The sequence below is a fragment of the Marmota marmota genome, unplaced genomic scaffold (genome assembly GCF_001458135.2).
Source record: "Marmota marmota marmota unplaced genomic scaffold, marMar, whole genome shotgun sequence".
NCBI lineage: Eukaryota > Metazoa > Chordata > Mammalia > Rodentia > Sciuridae > Marmota > Marmota marmota.
The window spans coordinates 5,856,387-5,876,547 of record NW_025999968.1 but is presented as its reverse complement, the minus strand read 5'-3'; the positions used below and the strand labels follow the sequence as shown (position 1 = coordinate 5,876,547).

General features: G+C 34.7%; 1 protein-coding gene and 1 non-coding gene across 5 annotated transcripts in view; both read left to right on the top strand.

Annotated features, from left to right (window-relative positions):
• Positions 1-20,161, top strand: part of Gramd1c (GRAM domain containing 1C) — a 93,344-nt gene that overhangs the window by 14,388 nt on the left and 58,795 nt on the right. For all 4 annotated transcript variants that reach the window (XM_048803286.1, XM_048803287.1, XM_048803290.1 and 1 more), the window contains exon 3: positions 8,706-8,790. In XM_048803286.1, the coding sequence (XP_048659243.1) occupies positions 8,706-8,790 (85 nt within the window). The remainder of the gene's footprint in view (positions 1-8,705; positions 8,791-20,161) is intronic.
• On the top strand, positions 12,580-12,683 carry LOC125617032. Its single transcript, XR_007347889.1, has one exon. It is a non-coding gene; the product is annotated as a U6 spliceosomal RNA (small nuclear RNA).

The window sequence follows — 20,161 nt, the reverse complement described above, 5'->3', positions numbered from 1 at the left end:
AATTCCCCGCTGTATGGGAGATGGGCTGAGTAACACACACCTGTTTTATTGTTGCAATCTGTCGGAAACTGGCGGTGGTGACGTCAGCTCTCCAAGATGGTGGCCGCTGGCTTCCTTGGTGGACTTTCCATTGTGGGGGATAGAACTGGACCGCTTCCTTCCCCGTCTCAAACCCCGAACTCAGCCCAGAGCTCAGTGAGGGCACAGCCGGCAGGACTCCACAGAATCCGTAGCACCGTTTCTCTCTGCTTGCTAGTTGCTTCTCGGCGGCTACCTGCCGTCTTTAGCCGTGGGGCGGGCCGTGTGGCAAGCGGCGGATCAGTCAGCCTGGATCTCCGGTCGCACAGTTGGCTCGCGTTTGAGATTCAATAACCGGTCCTCGGTGATGGAAATCCTTCCTCTAGGTTTCGGTGCACCTCGATTTTGCTGTAAATTCCTGACAAGATAGCTTTTTGTCGTTCTAACTCGTTATTCACCTGCCCAGTGTCACGGTACACGGGGTGTGATGCACTCTATTCGCGGCCATCTTGGAATCTCCACTAATCTTAAATTTAGTGGCCATATAGGAATAGGAGATGATAGTTGATGATGCCTTGAAGTTACATGAGTTGGAACTGAGAATTCTTTATAAGCCATGGCTCTTGAATAATTGTATACCTTCTATGAAATGTTGACAAGGAAAGAAAAATCCATCCACATGTGCAGGTTGAAGATAAGGAAGCTTGTCTATCTCAAGGATTGGGGGTGAGGTGAATTTGTCCTGAGAGTACACAACTATAGTCCTTTTCTCATGAGGTTTTGGGGCTTGAGTTTAATACACTATGAGTGAACAGAAGGAGATTTTATTTAAACCCTCCAAAATTTTAGATAGTAAAACTACCAAGATAAAATGTCATATGATATTAAAGACTTAATAGAAGGAGTTTAAAATATGATGGATAAGCAATTCTCAAACACCAGGCATATTTGAAAATAACAAAATAAAACTTCAAGAAATGGGGGGCTGGAGTTGTGTCTCAGATACCACTGAGACATGGCGAGGCCCTGGGTTCGATCCCCAAGACCACATAAAAATAAATAAATAAAGATATTGTGTCCAACTACAACTAAAAAATAAATATCTAAAAAAACTTCAAGAAATGAAAAATATGGTCATTGAAATAATAATTAAAAACCTGCAGTAGATGTGGAAAATAGCAGCTAAAGAGAGACCAATAAAATGAAAGAGATATTTTGGAAATTACCCAGATTGTGGCACTAAGAGGTAAAAAAGTGTGAAAGAGAATAGTTAAAGATATAAGGGGAATAGTACAGAAGTCTATTTTGAATCTAATAGGAGTTTCAGAAGATAAAGACCAAATGATCAAGAAATCAAAGATAGTATGTGTGAAAATTTTCTACTCTTGGTGAAAGACTTCAGAGTCAGAAAACTTAGTGAGTCTTTCACAGGAGAGAGTACATGAACAGAGTCATTATTTTAGAAATTGCAAAAGTAAATATATGTAAATTAAGGTAGAAATGATTTTATTGATTTTTTTGAGTTTCTTTAATATACCATGTTGTTCTATGTGAACCATATGGTATTTCTACCACCTTACAAGTCTGGAATGGGAAATGGAGTACACACATAAATAAATGTGTAGTATTATGTCAGATAGTGATAGAAACTTTGAAGACAATAAAAAGAACATAAAGATGTGGGAAATCACATGGGAGAGAGTAACATATTTATTTTATTTGGGAAGGCCAGGAAAAGCTTCTGTGGGAAGGTGATATTTGAGAGCCTTAAGTGGTGGAGGTAGGAGAAAGAACACAGGTGAATCATTTGAGGGAGGAGAAAGGGGAGTGGTATTGCATGGAAAGAACCTGAGGCAGGAATACAGTTGGCTTACTTGACCAACTACTGAAGGATGGATGTGGTGAGTGAGAGAAAGAAAAAGATGTTGATGGTGATTACTGGGTTTCAGGTCTGTGCATCTGAATACATGGAAGCACCATTTAGAAGAAGGAATCACCATGGGCGAGAAGTAGTTGTTGGGAAAATGAGGATGTTTGTTTTTGTTAAGTTGGAGATGCATATTTGGTATATGAATAGAATGATCTAGTAGATCTCTTTTGATATATGATTTGAGTCTCAGAGGAGAGGTTGAAGTTGAAAGTAAATTTGGGAGACTTTGAGTATGGGTGATATTTAAAGATAGATTTATAAAGACTGGATGAGATTACTTCGGGAGAAAAATATAGAGAGAGAAGAGAAGTAGCCTCAGGTGTTTAAAACCTCAAGTGGAAGAAGAAGAACTAGCAAAAGAAACTGTGAAGATTTGACTGATCAGATATGAGAAAATATTAGAGAATGTGGTGTCCACAAGGATAAGTGAAGAAAGTTTTTTAAGGACAGAATGACCTTGTTAGATAAGACCTTGAGTTGGCTATTTGCAAGGTGGAGGTTGCTAAGGACATTAAATAGTACAATTTAAGGACAAAAACCTAACTGAAGCAACCAGATTTTAGACTATTGTTTTAATCATCTTTTATGAAATGTGACATACAATTATCCAAAGAAATAAAGGGACAAAGTAAAGAAAACCCATATTTTATTATAAACAAACTTCTTAAAGGTGACCATATCAACCTGGAAAAGTCTTTGGGAACCAAAAGCAAGACCATTAAGAAATTACCAATTGCTTGGTCTGTTTTATGTTGCTTTAATAAAACCACAATACTGGCTAATTTATAAAGAAAAGAAATATGGTTTTTACAGTTCTGGAGGCTGGAAAGTCCACAGTTGAGGGGCTTGTGCCTGGTGAGGCTGTTCTTGCTCTGTCATTTCATGGCAAAAGGCAGACGGGCAAGAGAACATGCATGAGAGAGCAAGAGGGAATTTAAAATCAAGTTCAGTGAGAGCTGTAGTCTACTCAAAAGAAGTAATCCACTCTCAGGATAACAACATTAGTTTAATCATCTCTTAGACTACTGCATTAGAGATTAAATTTCTAATACATGAACTTTAGGGGTCACATTCAAATCATAGTACCAGTAAATTATCATATTTAATAAATATAATAGAGACTATGGAAAATAATTGAAACAGTTATATGTTACTGGGATATTACTAAGGCTTCAGCCTTAGTATAGCCCTTTGATAATCTGTGGCATTTGAGAAATTTAGCACATACAAATTTAAGGTAATACGGAAATTCTTGCTTAACATTCCCTGTCTCTTTCCAAAAATCTTTTATTAGATATGAGTTGTGAACTTAAAAACAGTGACAATGATTCAGTGAGTTTACATGGGACACTGAGTTTTTATTACTCTAGTCACATTTTGCTCAATTATTAAACAATTTTAATTGCATTTTGGGGGGTGAAGATGTTAATAATTAGTGAAATGCCTACTAAGGATAGGTAGTTGGAGGGGGGAGGAAGGGTGTTAAGTATTGACCTCTGAATAAGTTTTAAAAGAAGTTTAAATGTTTTCCCCTAACATGGAATTAACAGATTTATTCTAACCCTACTAGCTTCCTCTTCTTTTGCTAATTTTTTCTTTTACTTTAAGTTTAAAATAATTGTGCATTCATATGCAGTTTCAAGAAATAATAACAAGAGATACCCTATATACATTAAACAACTTTCCCCAATACTAACATCTTGTAAACCTATAGAACACTATCACAGTGAAGATACTGACATTATAAATTCAAGATACAGAAAATTACCACCTAAACAAGAATTCTTGTTGCTCTTTTATAGACAATACCATTTTCCTCTTCCCTCCTCTCCCCCCCCCCTTTTTATAATTGTGACATTTTAAGAATGTTATGGAACTGTATGTAATCTTAACTGTATGTTATGGAACTGTATGTAATCTTTTAGTATTGACTGTTTTTGCACAGCATGACTCCCTAGAGATGCATCTAGGTTTTATGTGTGTATGCTAAAAGTTCATTCCTTTTTAATGCTGAGCAGTATTCCATTGTAAAGATGTACCATGGTTTGAAATTCATTGTGGAAGAACATTTAGTTGTTTCCAGATTTGAGAAATGACACTAGAGCTGCAATAAACATTTGTATACAGGTTTTTGTATGAACATCAGGTTTTCTCTTTGTAGAAAGTATCCAGGAGAGCAAATGGCTGGGTCATCTGTTTAGTTTAAGAAACTTTCAGTCTGGGGATGTAGCTCAGTGTGAGTTCTTTCCTAGTATATGTAAAGGCCTGGGTTTACTCCCCAGCCCCACAAAAAAGATTGAAAATAACAACAAAATACACCAACCACCAAAATGAAAACAATAGAAACTTTTCACAAAGAAAAGCTCAGGACCAAATGACTTCACTGGTGTATTCTAGCAAATGTTTAAGGAATTAACACAGACTCTTTAAACACTCTTCCAAAAAAGCAGAAAAGGAGACAACACTTCCCAAACCATTTTCTGATTCCAAAGCCAACATTAATTGTAATTCTGTACACTGGCAGTGAACAACCTTAAAATGAACTAAGAAAACAAAATTCCATTTATAATAAAATCAAATTAGTAGTTAGGAATGAATTAAACAAAACAGATATAATATTGTATTAAATTTCTCATTGCCACAGATTATCAAAGGGCTATATTTGATAATATAAATATTACACATCCCCTCTTATTCTTAGGGGGTGGGTTCCATATCTCCAGTGGATGCCTGGAACTTGGATAGCACCAAATCCTTATATATACTATGTTTCTTCCTAAACTTACGTATGATAAATTTTAATTTATAAGTTAGGCACAGTAAAAAATGAACAACAATAAGTATTAATAAAGTTAACCATGATAACAATATATTTTAATAGAAGTTATTTAAAACTTATGAATTATTTACTTCTGGATTTTTCTACTTAATATTTTCAGACCACAGTTTATTACAAGAAACCATGACAGTTAAACCTGTGATATAGAGAGACTACTAGACACTGAAAACTATAATACCTCATTGAAAGAGATTTAAATAGATAATCAAGAGACAAGACATCTCATATTCATGGATTAGGAGACAATATTGTAAAAAGAGGGTGGTACTCCTCAAATTGATCCACAGATTCAGTGCCATCATATAAATCCAAACTGGCTTTTTTTCTAGAAATTGACAGGCTGAAATTAAATTCACCTGAAAGTACCAGGGACCCAGAATTACCAAAAATAACCTTGAAAAATAATGACGTTAGGAGATGCATACACCCCAGTTCCAAAGCTTATTGCATAGCTAGAGTAATCAACATGGCATAAGACTAGACTTGTATATTAATGGAATAAAATTAAGAATCCAGAAATCAACTCTTAAATTTTTATGATCAGTTAATTTTTGAGATAGCTGCCAGAATAATCTAATGAGGGAATCAATAGTCTTTTCAACAAATAGTACCTGGACAATTAGATATACACATGCAAAAGAACAAAATTGGACCTCTGCTTTACACCATATACAAAATTATTTCAAAGTGTATCATAGACCTAAATGTAAGAGCTAAAACTATGACACTCTTAGAAGAAAACATAGTTATAAATCTTCATGACCTTTGGATTAGGCAATAGTTTCTTAGATGTGACACCAAATTTCAAGAGGTAAAAGAAAAAAATGATATATTGGACTTCATTAAAATTAAAAATGGCTGTGCTTCTAGGAGTCTGTTAATGAAATGGAGATAGAATGAGGTAGATAACAATATTTGAAGCAATAAATATTAAAACATTTTAAGTTTATGTTCTTAAAGGTCCCAGTTTCACTAGGAGCAGTCATGTAAACCAAACAACTCAGGAAGTTGAGATAGGAGGAACACAAATTCAAGTCCAGCCTGGACAACTTAGCAACACCCTGTCTCAAAATAAAAAATAAAAAGTGTTGGGGGATATAGATCAGTAGTAGAAAACCCCTGGATGCAATCTCCAAGGCAGAAAAAAAAATCCTTCTTTTTCTTATAATTCCCTATAATCATTTTCGAAAATAACTCTTCTTACTTTAAAGTATTCTAACACTGTCTGTGCATATTTATACATGTAAATACTATAAAATTCAATAAACTGATATCTTGCAATCCAAAATCCTAATGGTTGATATCTGATTAAAAAAAATGATCTGAAGAGTTATCAGAGATTCAGTATCTGTGACATATTCCATAACCTCCAAAGTATATTTTTGGAATGAGTGTTGGTAGTGGATTAGAATAAGAGAAAGTGAAAAACTGAGGATAAATTAACCTGGCTGGGTGTAGTGGCACAAACCTATAATCCAGTGAATTGGGAGACTGTGAGGCAGGAGGAACAAAAGTTTGAGGCCAGCCTCAGCAACAGAGTAAGGCCCTATACAACTTAGTGAGACCCTGTCTCAACATTTTAAAAAGGCAGAGGATATAACTCAGTGTTTAAGTGCCCTTAGTTCAATAGGAGATGGCTATATTTCATTCCATTTTCAAGTATTCAGGTTATTTGAAGCTGGAATCTAGTCCTTGTGTTGTTAGACTTTAGTTTCATTCTGTTGTTCACAAAGAACATATGGTTTAATTCTTTAAATTTGATGAAATTTGTCTTGAGGGCTTGGATACAATTGCTCTGGAGAATGTTCCTTGTGAGTTAGGAAAAAAAAGTGCATTCTGCTATTGTTATATGGGACATGTTTCAGTCAGTTTTGCATTACTACAACTAAATGTAAGAGACAACTAACCTTATAAAGAAAAAAGGTTTATTTGGCTCACAGTTTTGGAGGTTTAAATCCAAGATTATGCAGCCTCATTGTTTTGGCCTCAGGTGAAGGCACCAGATAGTAGTTTAACTATTCTAAGTCTAAGGGTGATGCTCTTTGTTTCTTTTACTTGAGGTTTATTAAAAATCTTTGAAAAATTTTGACCATTGCTTCTTCAAATGTTTTTCTGCCCTCTCCTTTTTCCTTGTGATACACATACATTTTGGTTTAGTTGATGTTATCCTGCAGGTGTCTGAAAGTCTATTTATTTTCTTCAAACATTTCCCCCTCCATTCTTCATATTTGATGTTATGCTGATCTATCTTCATGTTCACTGTATGAGCCCCTCTAGTGAAATTTTTATTTCAGGGATTGTAGTTTTCAACTCCAGAATGTCCATTTGTTTATTTAAAAAAGATTTGTTGAAAAAATATATTTGTTTAAATTTTCTATGCTTGTGGAGTCATTGTTTTGGTTTCCTTTAAGCATTATTCTCTTCAGTGCTTTGGACAAATTTAATTGCTTTGATATGTTTGTCTGCTAAACCCAATGTATGAGGACCCTCAAAGACTGTTTCTTATTACCTTTTTTTTCTTTCCTTAGTATAAGTCACACTTTTCATTTTTTATAGTTTTGCTGAAAATTGAACTATTTAGATAATATACCATCTCCAGATTCTGATTGCATTTTCCCTAAAGGATTGTCATTGTTGATTTTTATTTATTTGTTTAATAACTTGCCTAGAGTAAATATGTTTGTTTTGTGACATGTGGGAACTAACATTTCTGCTCAGTTTATTATTTATTTTCCCTCCCTTCCTTCGTTCTGTCTTTTCCTTCTTTCTCTTTCTCTTTCTTTTCTATCTTTTGTGATGATTAAACCCAGGAGTGCTTTACCACTGAGCTATACCCCCAGTCCTTTCTGATTTTTATTTTGAGAAAAGGTTTCACTAAGTTGCTATGGCTTGCACTTAAGTTGCTGAGACTGGCCTCAAACTTGAGATGCTCTTATCTCAGCCTTGTAGTTGCTGGAATTATAAGGTTGCACCATCATGCCTAACTATATTGTTTTTCTCTTTAAGGCTGAATTTCTAGTAGTCACCATACATGTCACTCAGTGCTTGCTTAATGATGTGTTCAAATGCATAGAGCCAGTATGGTTTTTCCCTTCTACTGACAGCAGTATGTATAGATTGGGGAATATATTCAAAGTTTAGGCTGTTTTCGAGTTTGTCCCAGTTTTTATGTTCTAATGAGATCTCTTGTGTCCCTAGCCAGGAATATATGGATAGCTGTTTCTAGTCTCTTCTACATATACATGTAAGCCTCTGTTTGGCCAGGAATATGTGGAGAGTATATCAAGCCCATCTGTGGCTGCCTTTCCTTCAAGATTTCTCTGTTAAGTCCCTTGCTCATCTGTCATTTGGCTTACAGCAATGGGGACCAAACTTTCATACTTGCTTGAATAGATTTAGGGTTTCCCCTTTTACTTCCGGGCATAGATTTCCTGCTTTCCACTCCCAGTGAGCTCAACTACCTTGGTCAACATAGCTGCCAGTTTTTGTGGCTTGTTCTACCTTGGTAGAACTATCCCACTAACTTAACTGGTAGAGGAGAAAGGGTTATGAGAACAGGCCCAGGAAAGAGGGCCCACAGACTTCTGCTCTACTGACCCAAGTTCAGATTTCATAAACAAATATTTGACAATTTATTGTGTATCTTTTATCAATTTCCAGCTACTTGAGATGATTGTTAATATTTTTTTCCAGCTATATAGTCACTTTTGAAGAGATAGAATTGCCAAATTCTTTATTATGTTGGAAGTCGTTTCTTTTGTTCTTTTTTCCCTCCTTCGTGTTTTTGAGATGTTTATGTTTTTCATCTGAGGACATATAAAATATTGCATAGAAAAACATGTGATTTTAAATTTTATTAATGTTCTAAGATATTACAATTGTAATTAAGCAGAAATTAAAATTTTTCTATTGTTGCAGATTTCAAGTTCAACATACAAAGATAAGAATGAGGAATACAAAAGACAGTTCACACATCTACCTGATACAGAGAAGCTGATAGCAGGTAAAAAAAAAAAAGATGGAAATTTGCAAAAAACAAACAAACAAAATCCATTTTTGACTATATTATCAAAATAGAAGTGACATGTGACAGTGTATGTAGAAAATTTAAGCCTTTATGTAAGAGAGAAAATAGTTTTCAAGATAAGCACCATCTTCTCATTCACAATTAGACAATATAAAACTAAGCTATAATTTGGGGAGGAGTGATTTCTGACTTAGTAGGTAAGAAATAGAATTAAGTACTAGGAAAATATAAATAAGAAGAAATGATTTGTCACAGTTTCTTCTGGTACTTGTTTAATATGGTGTTAGAGGAAATATTTAAGCTTGATATTCAATATATATTAACTCTCCCTGAAAAGATACACTCTTTAATGAATGTACTCATAGAGAAACTTAATAAAACATTTTAGAGATGAATTAGTATTCATGTCTTTGTTCACATAGACGTTTTTTTTTCAGAGAAAAAAATCATTTGGCTTATGAACATACTTCATTTTTAATGTAAGCTTATTACAGATTCATGACAATAAATTATAGGACTAGGTGTTAATTTTAGAATATCTATTTAAAACATTTGTGGGAATTTCTCAGATTTGATACTATGGGGGAATGTTTAATTCAGTGTAAATGATTTTCCAGACAGTTCAGGTCAATAAATATGTTGATGAATTACAATATTTTTAAAAATATTATTTATTGCATGTAACATTCTCATGAAAAAGTTTTCGAATTCTACATTGAACAGTGAGTGATTCTTTCAACCAAACTTCAACATTGTTACAGGGAGATAGCCACTGTTGGCAGTTTCTTCTATGTATTTACAGAAATTTTCTGTGTGTCTTTAGGAACATATGTGTACATATTGCTAAAAAAAGTTAAATAGTTACATGCTATGATTATTGTTTTGAATCTTGTATGCAGCTCTTTTTAAAAAATATTTATTTTTTAGTTTTAGGTGGACACAATATCTTTATTTTACATTTATGTGGTGCTGAGGATCGAACCCAGTGGCTCGTGCATGCTAGGCGAGCACTCTACCACTTAGCCAGAACCCCAGCCCCTACAGCTCTTTTTATTAGCCCTATTTATAAGCATACATCATGCTTATAATGGCTTTCTAGTATTCAATTGAATGATTTATATTGTAATTTGTTTAATCAATCCTTTACTGATAAGACTTTTTGGTTACGTCTTATCTTTTACCACTAATGTGACATTGAACTTTCTTGTGTGTGTGTGTGTGTGTGTATGTGTGTGTGTGAGTGTGTATTTTTTTTAACACATATGAACACATACTCTAAGATAATCTCCGTGAAGTAGAATTGTGACACAAAAGCTAATGACATTTAAAATTTTAAATGTTGTTAAGTCACCCTCCAAAGAGGCCTTACAATTTACATTCTCATCAATAATGTATATGAGTACTTGTTTTGCCACACCTCAGGAACTCTGCTTTATCAAAATTTGTTAGGTAGAAATGATATTTAATCATTGTTTAAATATGCATTTCCTTAATTGTGAGAGACATTGAACATCTGTTTATGTCTATAAACCATGTGCATTTCTTTTTCTATGAACCTTTCTCTTCATAAACTTTGCCCATTTTTCTAGTGGGTTGTCTTTTTCTAAACTTTGAATAGCTTGTTAGATTTTAAAAACAAATTGTAGATCTTTTTTGCATGTGTGGAATGTTTCTTGCCAGTCTGCCACTTAAAATCAAATACTTTTCACAAAAACCTTTCTAAAATGTATCATCCTCATTACTGCCTTCTTGAAAGAAATTAATCTGATTTTACAGTGAAATATACCCATCATAAAACTGAAAAGCTATATAGAAAAAGTATAAAAAAAATGAAAATTGTTGGGGATCCTACTGTCTATATACAATTTGGCTAATATTTTGTAGCTATCTTTTTATAAATGGTTAGTGGGCAGCTCTAATACTACCTCTGGGGAAGAGATTAGGCTAAAAGTTTGCTCACTGCTCCAAAAATATTTGGAGTCAAATTGGTAGGAAAATTTTATTCAAAGCTAGCTTTTAAAAAAGACAGAAAAAAAACCTATTGTTTTAAAAGTTCCATCTTTGAGATCTCTGAATGTGAGCAAGGCTTTTAAAAGAGAAGAGCAGCATCCAGGCAGCAGAGGCAGGATGTAAGACAAAAGGCAGGAAGTGTACATGTATAGATTTAGTGTGCTGCACAGGCCTGGGAAGGGGACAGTCTCCATTCTCAGCTTCCGTAGGACATAGTGGTGGTGGTGGTTGTTGGAGGAGAACCCTTTAGCTCCCTCTCAGCATGAGAAATTTGCTCTTAATTTCAGAGGGAGACTTCCAAATTCAGTCTGTTTTAATATCTTTCAGTGTGTATATATGCTTTCAAAAATTAGCATTTTAAATTTTTTTCTCACTGCTATAGTAAACCTGCTCCATTTAGAAAATTTGGAAAATGTTATGAGAGGTAAAATGGCTGCCCAGGGGAATTTCTAGGGTGATAGGATGGTTCTACATGGTACTTCAGTGGTGGATTCATAACTGCTGGTTTGTCAAACCTTTACACGGGAAACTTGTCGCTTAATCAATTAAGACATCAGAATAGTTCTTTAGTATCCCCAGAGGATGATTGGATCCAGGATTTCCCCTCAGATACTAAAGTCTGTGGATGTTCAACTCCCTTATATAAAATGGCATAGTATTTGCCTATAACCTGTGCACATCATTTAGTATTCTTTAAATCATCTCTAATACATTTAATACCCCTAATATAATATAAATGCTGTGTAAATAGTTATTATGTTTCAGGGATCCAGTATTTGTGCTGCTCAGTACTCAGCTTAAAACTTGAGGGGAAAAAAACTTGGTTGAATGAAACAGTTTTATTCAAAACCAGCTGTGAAGAATACAGACTAGACTTTTTCATCTCAAATCTCTCCTAGGGGCATCAGGGGTGCAAAGGGTTTTTATAGGAGAAAAAGGAGGTATAGTGGGATAAGAGGCAAGACATCCACATGCAAGGTGAGTCTTCTTCTCCATTATTTGTCTGTCTAATCCTTTCCCAGAACATCAAGTAGAGCCTCTCCGTCCCTTGCCCTATTGGGAATTAAACCCAGGAGTGCTCATACATCCCCATATTTTTTTTATTGCATTTTAAGACATGGTCTTCCTAAATTGCCCAGGCTTGCCTCGAACTTGTGATTCTCTTGCCCCAGTTTCCAGAGTCACTGGGATTACAAGCATGTTTCACCACACCTGGCTTGCAATTTCTTTTCTGAGGTATTACTTTTCTGCAAGTCTGTTCACAAGAGCTAATAAAAGGAAGGGTTGTTAAGGGGGAGGACTCTCTTTAGAATACCATGTGAAAAGGATGAGTTGTAAAAAGATTAGGATAAAGATTAGAAGAGAAGGGGAAAGTAATTCTGTTAAAGACTGCTTCTGAGCAAACTGTTCTGTTATAGTTACAGTGATAGGAGACAAACAGATGTGAGTGGTGGGAACACAAGGTTAAAGGAATAATTTTATAAAATGGGCACATTGTGTTCAAGAAGCAGTTTACCTGTAGCCCTACCTGGCTTAGGTAGACAGGAAGGATATGTCACATTCCTCAGCAAACTACTTGTTATCTTTAGGAGAAATGCAGGCCCAAAATAATGTCCATAAGAGGAACCCACGTTACCCTGAAGGGGGAGAGTTTTGTGGTTCTTGTCACAGACCAGATTCTGAAACTCAGGGAGGTAAGGATGATTCCTCCTAATCATAAAATCTGTAAGAATTTGTGGGTAAGAATCTAGTTAAGTGCTTGCTTTGTCAGCACATATACTAAAATTGTAACCATGCAGAGATTAGCATGGCCCCTGTGCAAGGATGACATGCAAATTTGTAAAGTGTTCCATATTTTTTCCTATACATAAGTGATGAATATACTGTAGGAGAAATTAGGAAAACTACTCTCAAACAGTAGCCTCAAAAATTAAAATACTTGGGAATCAACCTAACAAAAGAGGTGAAAGACCTCTATAATGAAAACTAAAGAAAGAAATTGAAGACCTTAGAAGATGAAAAAATCTCCCATGCTCTCAGATAGGCAGCATTAATATTGTCAAAATGGCCATATACCCAAAACTGTTATACAGATTCTACAACAGTCCCAATGCCATTCTTCATAGAAATAGAAAAAGCAGTCATGAAATTCATTTGGAAAAATAAGAGGCCCAAAATAGCTAAAGCAATCTTCAGCAAGAAGAATGAAGCAGAATGCATCACAATACCAGACCTTAAATTGTACAACAGAGCTATAGTAAGAAAAACAGCATGGTATTGCCACCAAAACAGACATGAAGACCAGTGGTACAGAATAGAAGACATAGAGAAAAACCCACATAAATACAGTTATCTCATACTAGACAAAGACACTAAAAACATTCATTGGAGAAAAAATAGCCTTTTCCACAAATGGTGCTGGGAAAACTGGAAATCCATATGTAGCAAAATGAAATTAAGCCTCCATCTCTCACTCCACACAAAAATCAACTCAAAGTGGATCAAAGACTTAGGCACTAGAACAGAAACTCTGCAGCTAATAGAAGAAAAATTAGGTCCAGATCTTCATCATGTTGGCTCAGGACCTGACTTCTTTAATAAGACTCCTAAAGCACAAGAAGTAAACCCAAGAATCAATAAATGGGATGGATTCAAACTAAAGAGCTTCTTCTCAGCAAACTAAACAATCAATAATGTGAAGACAGAGCCTAGAGATTGGGAGAAAATTTTTCCCACATACACCTCAGAGCCCTAATCTCCAGGATATATAAAGAACTCAAAAAACTTAACATCAAAAAAACAAATAACCCAGTCAATAAATGCAAGAATAAGCATTTGAAAGTGAGATGTGGTCTTCATTCTGCCTCACTTCCCCAGAAGGCCCTTTCCTTATAACAATAGTATATTGTTTAGGGAATGATGCAAGCAAAAATATTTATACATATTCAGTATGGGTGACATCTCCCTTCCTCCCTCTCACCCCTCTCCCTCCCTCCCTCCCTCCCATCCCTCTCCCTCCCTCCCTCCTGCCCCTCTCCTTCCCTCCTTTCCTTTCTTCCTTCTTCCCATGTGTATGGAGGGCTGACTTATAGATCTATTCCATAGCTCTGTTTGCTGAGAGGATTTAAAACATAGTACCCTAGTAATAACAAGCATGTCTAGGGCCCAGATTTTAGTTTCTAAATACCACTCTCCAATAAAAGGAACAAGAATTCTTTGAAGAAATAGCCTGTTATAGGGCTGGAACAGTGAAAATGCAGAATGAGTTTGAAATATCTTGTAGTTATTTCAGAAGTCAGGAGAAGAGCTTATTTAAAAAAAAAAAAAAAAAGGAGCCAAGTTGAAAATGGTCAAATCTAGAATTGCTTGGGCAACAAAGTAACAATAATTTTGGATTGTAATTTTAAGAATCAAATAAATATTCATGAGCCCATAGTGTTATAAATAAATGCTTGAATAATTAAATAGGGAGAAGCCCACAACTCTACCTGAAATTCCAAGCATCCCTAAGTAATTTATATGCACATTAAAGTTTGAGAAAATCTAATCTAGGGATTAAGTGTGCACCTGGGTTGAAAGCCTTACTAGATTCTTACACTCTGTACCTGTAATGGTGAAGAAAATCTAAAATATTTTCGCCAACAACTGAATAGTGACAAAACTTATTTCATCAATGTTAATGCATGTCTAACATCCTGATCAACAAGCCAGTAATTTCACCAGTGAAATTCCTTTTTTTTTTTGGTACTGGGGATTAAACTCACAGGTGTTTAACAACTGACCCACATTCCCAGCCCTCTTTTAGTTTATTTAGAGGCAGGGTCTCACTGCTAAGTTGAGTTGCTGAGGTTCCCTAAATTGCTGAGGCTGCCTTTGAATTCATGAACCTCCTGCCTCAGCCTCCCAACTTGCTGGGATTATAGGCATGCGCCATTATGCCTGGCTTGAAATCCCTTTTCTAATGTATCTATGCTAATTAGCCAAACATTTGATGTTAAACTGTGATAATAATAGTTGAAGTGCTTATGGTAGTCTCTGCTGGAGTATAGTTATTTTAATTAGATTGTTAGTTAGACCCATACCAAGTATGATTCTGTAAATTACAACTAACTCTCCCTACTTAAGCCTGGGTATATATATCTGCTTTTTCACTTCTAATATTAATTCATGTTTATCTTTTTTTTTTCTTGCCTGATCTTGGGCAAAGAAATGTTTATTAAAATTAAAAACATATTTGACCCAGCAATTCTACTTCTAGAAAAAATGGTATTATGGGGATACATTAATTTCCCAATACTTTGGCTTATCATGAGTATGCAGGTAGCAGAGCCTTTGGGTAACGTGATTGAAGTGCTAATAGTTGGAATCTGGGCTGGAATGTATTGAAATGCATTGAGTAGAGCATACTATCTGTTATTTAAAGAATCTATAATCCTTTAATTTTATCAGTCAAAAATCTGCCAAACATAAGGCCTTATGCCCAGATATTTTCAGAGATAATATTTATTCAATTTTCAAGGAACTGATGGCCCCAAATTATGCAATAGAAGAAAAGCAAAATTTTTCTCATTTGTTTTTGAAGTTATGTCAACCTTGAAATAAGTTGGTGCTGGTTTGTAGGGGTTGGGGGAAGGAGAATGTGTGCTGGAAGAATATGAACTGTATAATCTTATGGTTGTCCTTCTATATTATGAATGAAGGAATAGATTGTTACAGAGTTGGAGTGGATTATCTCTAAGCATATCCCTTTGTTTATCCAAGAAAACTCTCCCCTGTATGTATGGAAAGGTAGAAAGGTAGAAAGGAGGCATATTGACTGACAAATCTTTCTTTGTACAGAGAGAAAGCAGATTTGGATTCCTATGCTGTATTAGTCAGCTTTCCATTGCTGTGACTAAATACCTGAGATAATCAACTTGTAAGAAAGAAAGATTTATTCTGGCTCACAGTTTCAGAGGTTTCTGACCATGATTGGTCGACTTCATTGCTTTTGAGCCTGGTGGGGAGCATGTGGTGGAGCAAAGCTTGATTACCTCATGGCTTCTGAGAAGCAAAGAGAGAGGAGGGCTGGGGTCATAATATCCCCTTCAATGGCAGTGACCCAACTTCCTTCCACTAGGTCCCACCATTTAAAGGTTTTACTACCTCGCAAAGGTGCTTTAGCACATGGTGTTTGGTGGACATTCAAGATCTAAACTGTGCTATACCCTCAACCTTAAATGCCTAAATTCGACTTTTACTCTGGTACACTAACATTCACATTAGGAGCTGTGGCCTTTTAAAGGTTGGGTAAATTCTGCCAGTGTTTGGAAGACATAGTGGGTATGGCTGACCTCTGAGGGAACCCATCGGTTAGTTCCTTGATGTCTGTATCTATTGTAACCATCCCTCTTTGTACTTGCTGATTCTAAGTGTGTATATATAGGGAAGAATGGCTGTATTTCTACTGTAGCTTTTGTCTGTATATTTTTTTCTTTGCATATTTTTTTTAAGATGAGGCTTTCTCCATACTTTGTTCATTGATATCCACCTTTTGTCTTCTAAAATTTAACAAAACCTTCAGTCTGCTAATATAATCATTCTTTTACCTACACCTCAGCATTGTTATGGATTTAATCTCTTTTGTGTTTTCCCTGTCCTCTCAAAACAATTGTAGAGAAAAACGGGGAAGTAAGTGCATGTCAGTATCCCTCCCAACTTAGATCAGTCATTCTATGTATGATTTACTACTAAAATAACTCTATTGCATTGAAAGTATTTGGCTTAGGAGACTATATTCTTTTTTTCCAGGGATATCATTACTTAAAACCTTGTTAAATTCTCTGAGTATCTGAGTGAACAATGTGGATAAGACAAATAATATTGTGTTGAAGGAATATAAAAATCTCTTACCAACTCAGAAAACCTCTCCACAAAAGTCAAAGAAAAAGAAAATAATTTATTATCAATTAAGCATTAAACCAGAATGTGAAGTGCATTGCAGACAACCCACTAGAGGTCTTAAAAACTGAAAGAAATCTCTTACCCTGTTACACAGTCAAGCACATACAAACCACTATGTGTAGGCTCTAAAGAAATGATCATTAGTCCTTAAAATAAGAGGACTTGACATCACCATATGTCACACATAGTTCATCCCAAATTTACCTCATAATTATGGCAACCATCAGTGATAGGTAGTTGGCATAAATCCAAAGGAAAAATAAACTCATATTTTTATGGCAGGAGTTAGTTTTGCAACTTGAAGTGAGGTGTCCACTGAAATTAGACTCCTACCTTCTCACAGATTCTGGAGATAGAGATATTATCTTCCTTGATATTTACTTTTCAGAGATGGCTCCCAAGTCCTTGAGAAAAAATTCCTGGTTTAAAATTGGCAAGAAGCCTATTTAGCTTTTAAAAAGATTTACATGCATCCTCAAAGGAGCAGGGAAAGAATTTGCAAGTTTTCTAAAGAAAATATTCCAAGAAAAGCAAGGGAAGTATCTGTTTCCCTTTCTGCAGGAGGGAAAATCAGGGTTGTTTTTTTTTTTTTCTTCAATTTATATTTACTCCTATTATTTCAAGTAAAACACAAAATAAAAAATTAAATAGTTATCTTTGATAACTTAATTTTCTTAAATTTGTAAGCAATTCTAAAAATGTCTTGAGTCTTTTAATTTTTTTAAAGCAATGTCAGCATAATTGGGCTCTCAAAGATGATTGCTGCTAGAATGAAATGCTTTTAGATATGTATTTCCTAATATTATTGTTTAAAAAGGCACATTCACATAGTTCATTGTCACTTCCCTTTTGGGTAGTAGGCCTAACTCCATCAATAAAACAAAATAGTATATCTTATCTAATTAAGTATGTGCTTACTATTTATTGTGCAAGTTTAATGTATACGTATATGGTACCGACACACTCTTTATCTATTACCATAGCACTTTATTCTATATCCTTCATTTTGTTGTAGTTGCTAAAGTAAATCTTTAGAGTTGGAGCTATTCAGTTTGCTGCAATTGATCATGTAATAGCTAGTAATTGATTGATGTTAATGCTTGTCACATATTGACTTAAGTTTCTTGGTTAACTTCTTCAATTTTACTCTTTCTGATAACCAATTTTAAAGTTGTAAAAAATCCATAAAATAATTTGTTTTAAATGTTATTTTCTCATTTCATTCTAGGTAAATTAGATTGTTAATATGACTTAGGTAGAATATTGCCTTTTGAAACACTGATTATTATTGTGGTGCATACTCATTTATCAGTTGGTAAATTAGGAGAAAAGAAGAAGAGTAAAACCTCTTTACTTTTAAAAGAAAATGTTTTATTTCTTGCATAGGATATATTGCCTTTGTCATTTTTTTAAAATTCAATTTTATTGAGATATACATTCATTATGATAGAACATACACATTTTAGGGAAGTCATTTTAAAAACCCACTGATAAAAAGTATGCCCAGGTAATGGTTTCTGTAGCTTTTTTCCCCTATAACTTTTAATATGATTAATTTAAAATAATGTGCTGTGGTGTACAGACTAGCCATGCTGGCATCACCTGAGATCCTGTTGGACACACAGACTCTTGACCTTTCTCCAGACCTATTTAATCAGAAATTCTAAGGGAGGGACCTAGCAATCTGTGTTCTAATAAGTCTGCCAGGTATTTCTAATATGAAATATGAGGAGCATTAAAGTAATGAAATATTTTAGTGGTTTATATAAAAATTTCATGATACCTCAAGGTAACCTTTAGTCTAATATCTGTTTTGAAGATGTATACTAGTAAATGAGTAACTTAATCTGCTTAATTATTTACTAGGAATTTTTGTTTGGTGGTATCTCAGGTTTGTTTTACTGAAGAAAGCATTGTGAAAGACTGGCTACTTTGCTCAATTTTTAGTGTTTGCTTAGAAATTTAACATGACTAAGTATAAATATTTTGAGGTTTGTGAAACCTTTTTCTAAAATTGCTAATTACATTATGGAATTTAAAAATTTACTGCCTAATTAAAACACCTCATAGCAACTCTTTATGTCTCACATTTATACTCCTGTTTGTATTTGCCACAGAGTCAGACTTCATCTTAGACACATGGTATTAACTTGTTTGGTAGGCAGTGACATTTGCACAAAGTTTCTTTTGTGTTTTTTAAATTGAAGACTTGATTTTGCTGGATTTTAGTGCTGAGATCAAGAGGATCAACTTTGAAATTGACTTAAAAAATTTATACAAATTTCTGAGTCATCTTTGCCTTCTCTTTTAACATTATAACCAATCACCAATTCCTCATCAGTGCTACTTCCTAATTATTTATGAATTTAACTCTTTCCCTTAATATTGTTTTCTTCTGGTCCGAACCACCATCATCTGTCCCCTGGACTTCCAGCTGGCATATTGAAATCAATTTTTGCAATGTGATTAAAGCACTGTTTAATAATATACATCTGATCATGTCCTTTCCACTTAAAACTCCTAAGTAGGGGGCTGTAGTTGTAGCTCAGTGGTAGAGTGCTTGCCTAGCACATGTGAGGCACTGGGTTTAGTCCTCAGCACCACATAAAAATAATTAAATAAAAACAAAGGCATTAAAAAAACAAAAACTCATCAGTAGCTTCTCAGAGTCCATTCTACTGTGAGACCTTACAAGATATACTTATTTAGCTTCTCCAGCCTAGAGAGCTATCTTTTTCTAGATCCTAAAATGTACCATGTTTTTTTCTACCATAGGGCTTTTTTAAAAACTATTTTTTTATCAAAGCATCGTTATTATACACAGTTATTGGTTTCATTTTGACAAAATAATACATGCAAGGAATTTGTTTGCAAGCCCCATCCCCCCATTTTCCTCTCCTCTTCCTTCCCCCTATTTTCCCTCCTGTATGCTATTACATTTCCTTTCTTCTACATATACATAAAAGTGAAATTCCCTTTGGTATCTATATATGGAATATAATGTGATTTTGTTAAGTTCATTTCATTTATCTTCCCCTTTTCCTTCATTCCTCCTTTTCATTTTCCTACTCCTCTGTTTTTCCCTGTATTTTTACACCATAGGGCTTTTAAATGTGTTATTCCTTTATGATCCTGGTCAGACTTCATTGATCTTTAGACTTTAGTTTATAGACTGCTTTTTTAGGGGAATCATTCCTGATATCCTATCTCCACATCCCACCCACTTACCTTCATAGCTCTTATTACATGTATATGTTCATAGCTTTATCTGTGTTTGGTCATTATCATACTTACTTTTGTATTTATTTGTTTATTATCTGCCATCCTTCTAGACTGATTCATGAGGGTAAGATCCACTTCTGGTAATCTTAGTGCACAGCCAAGTATATGAAGA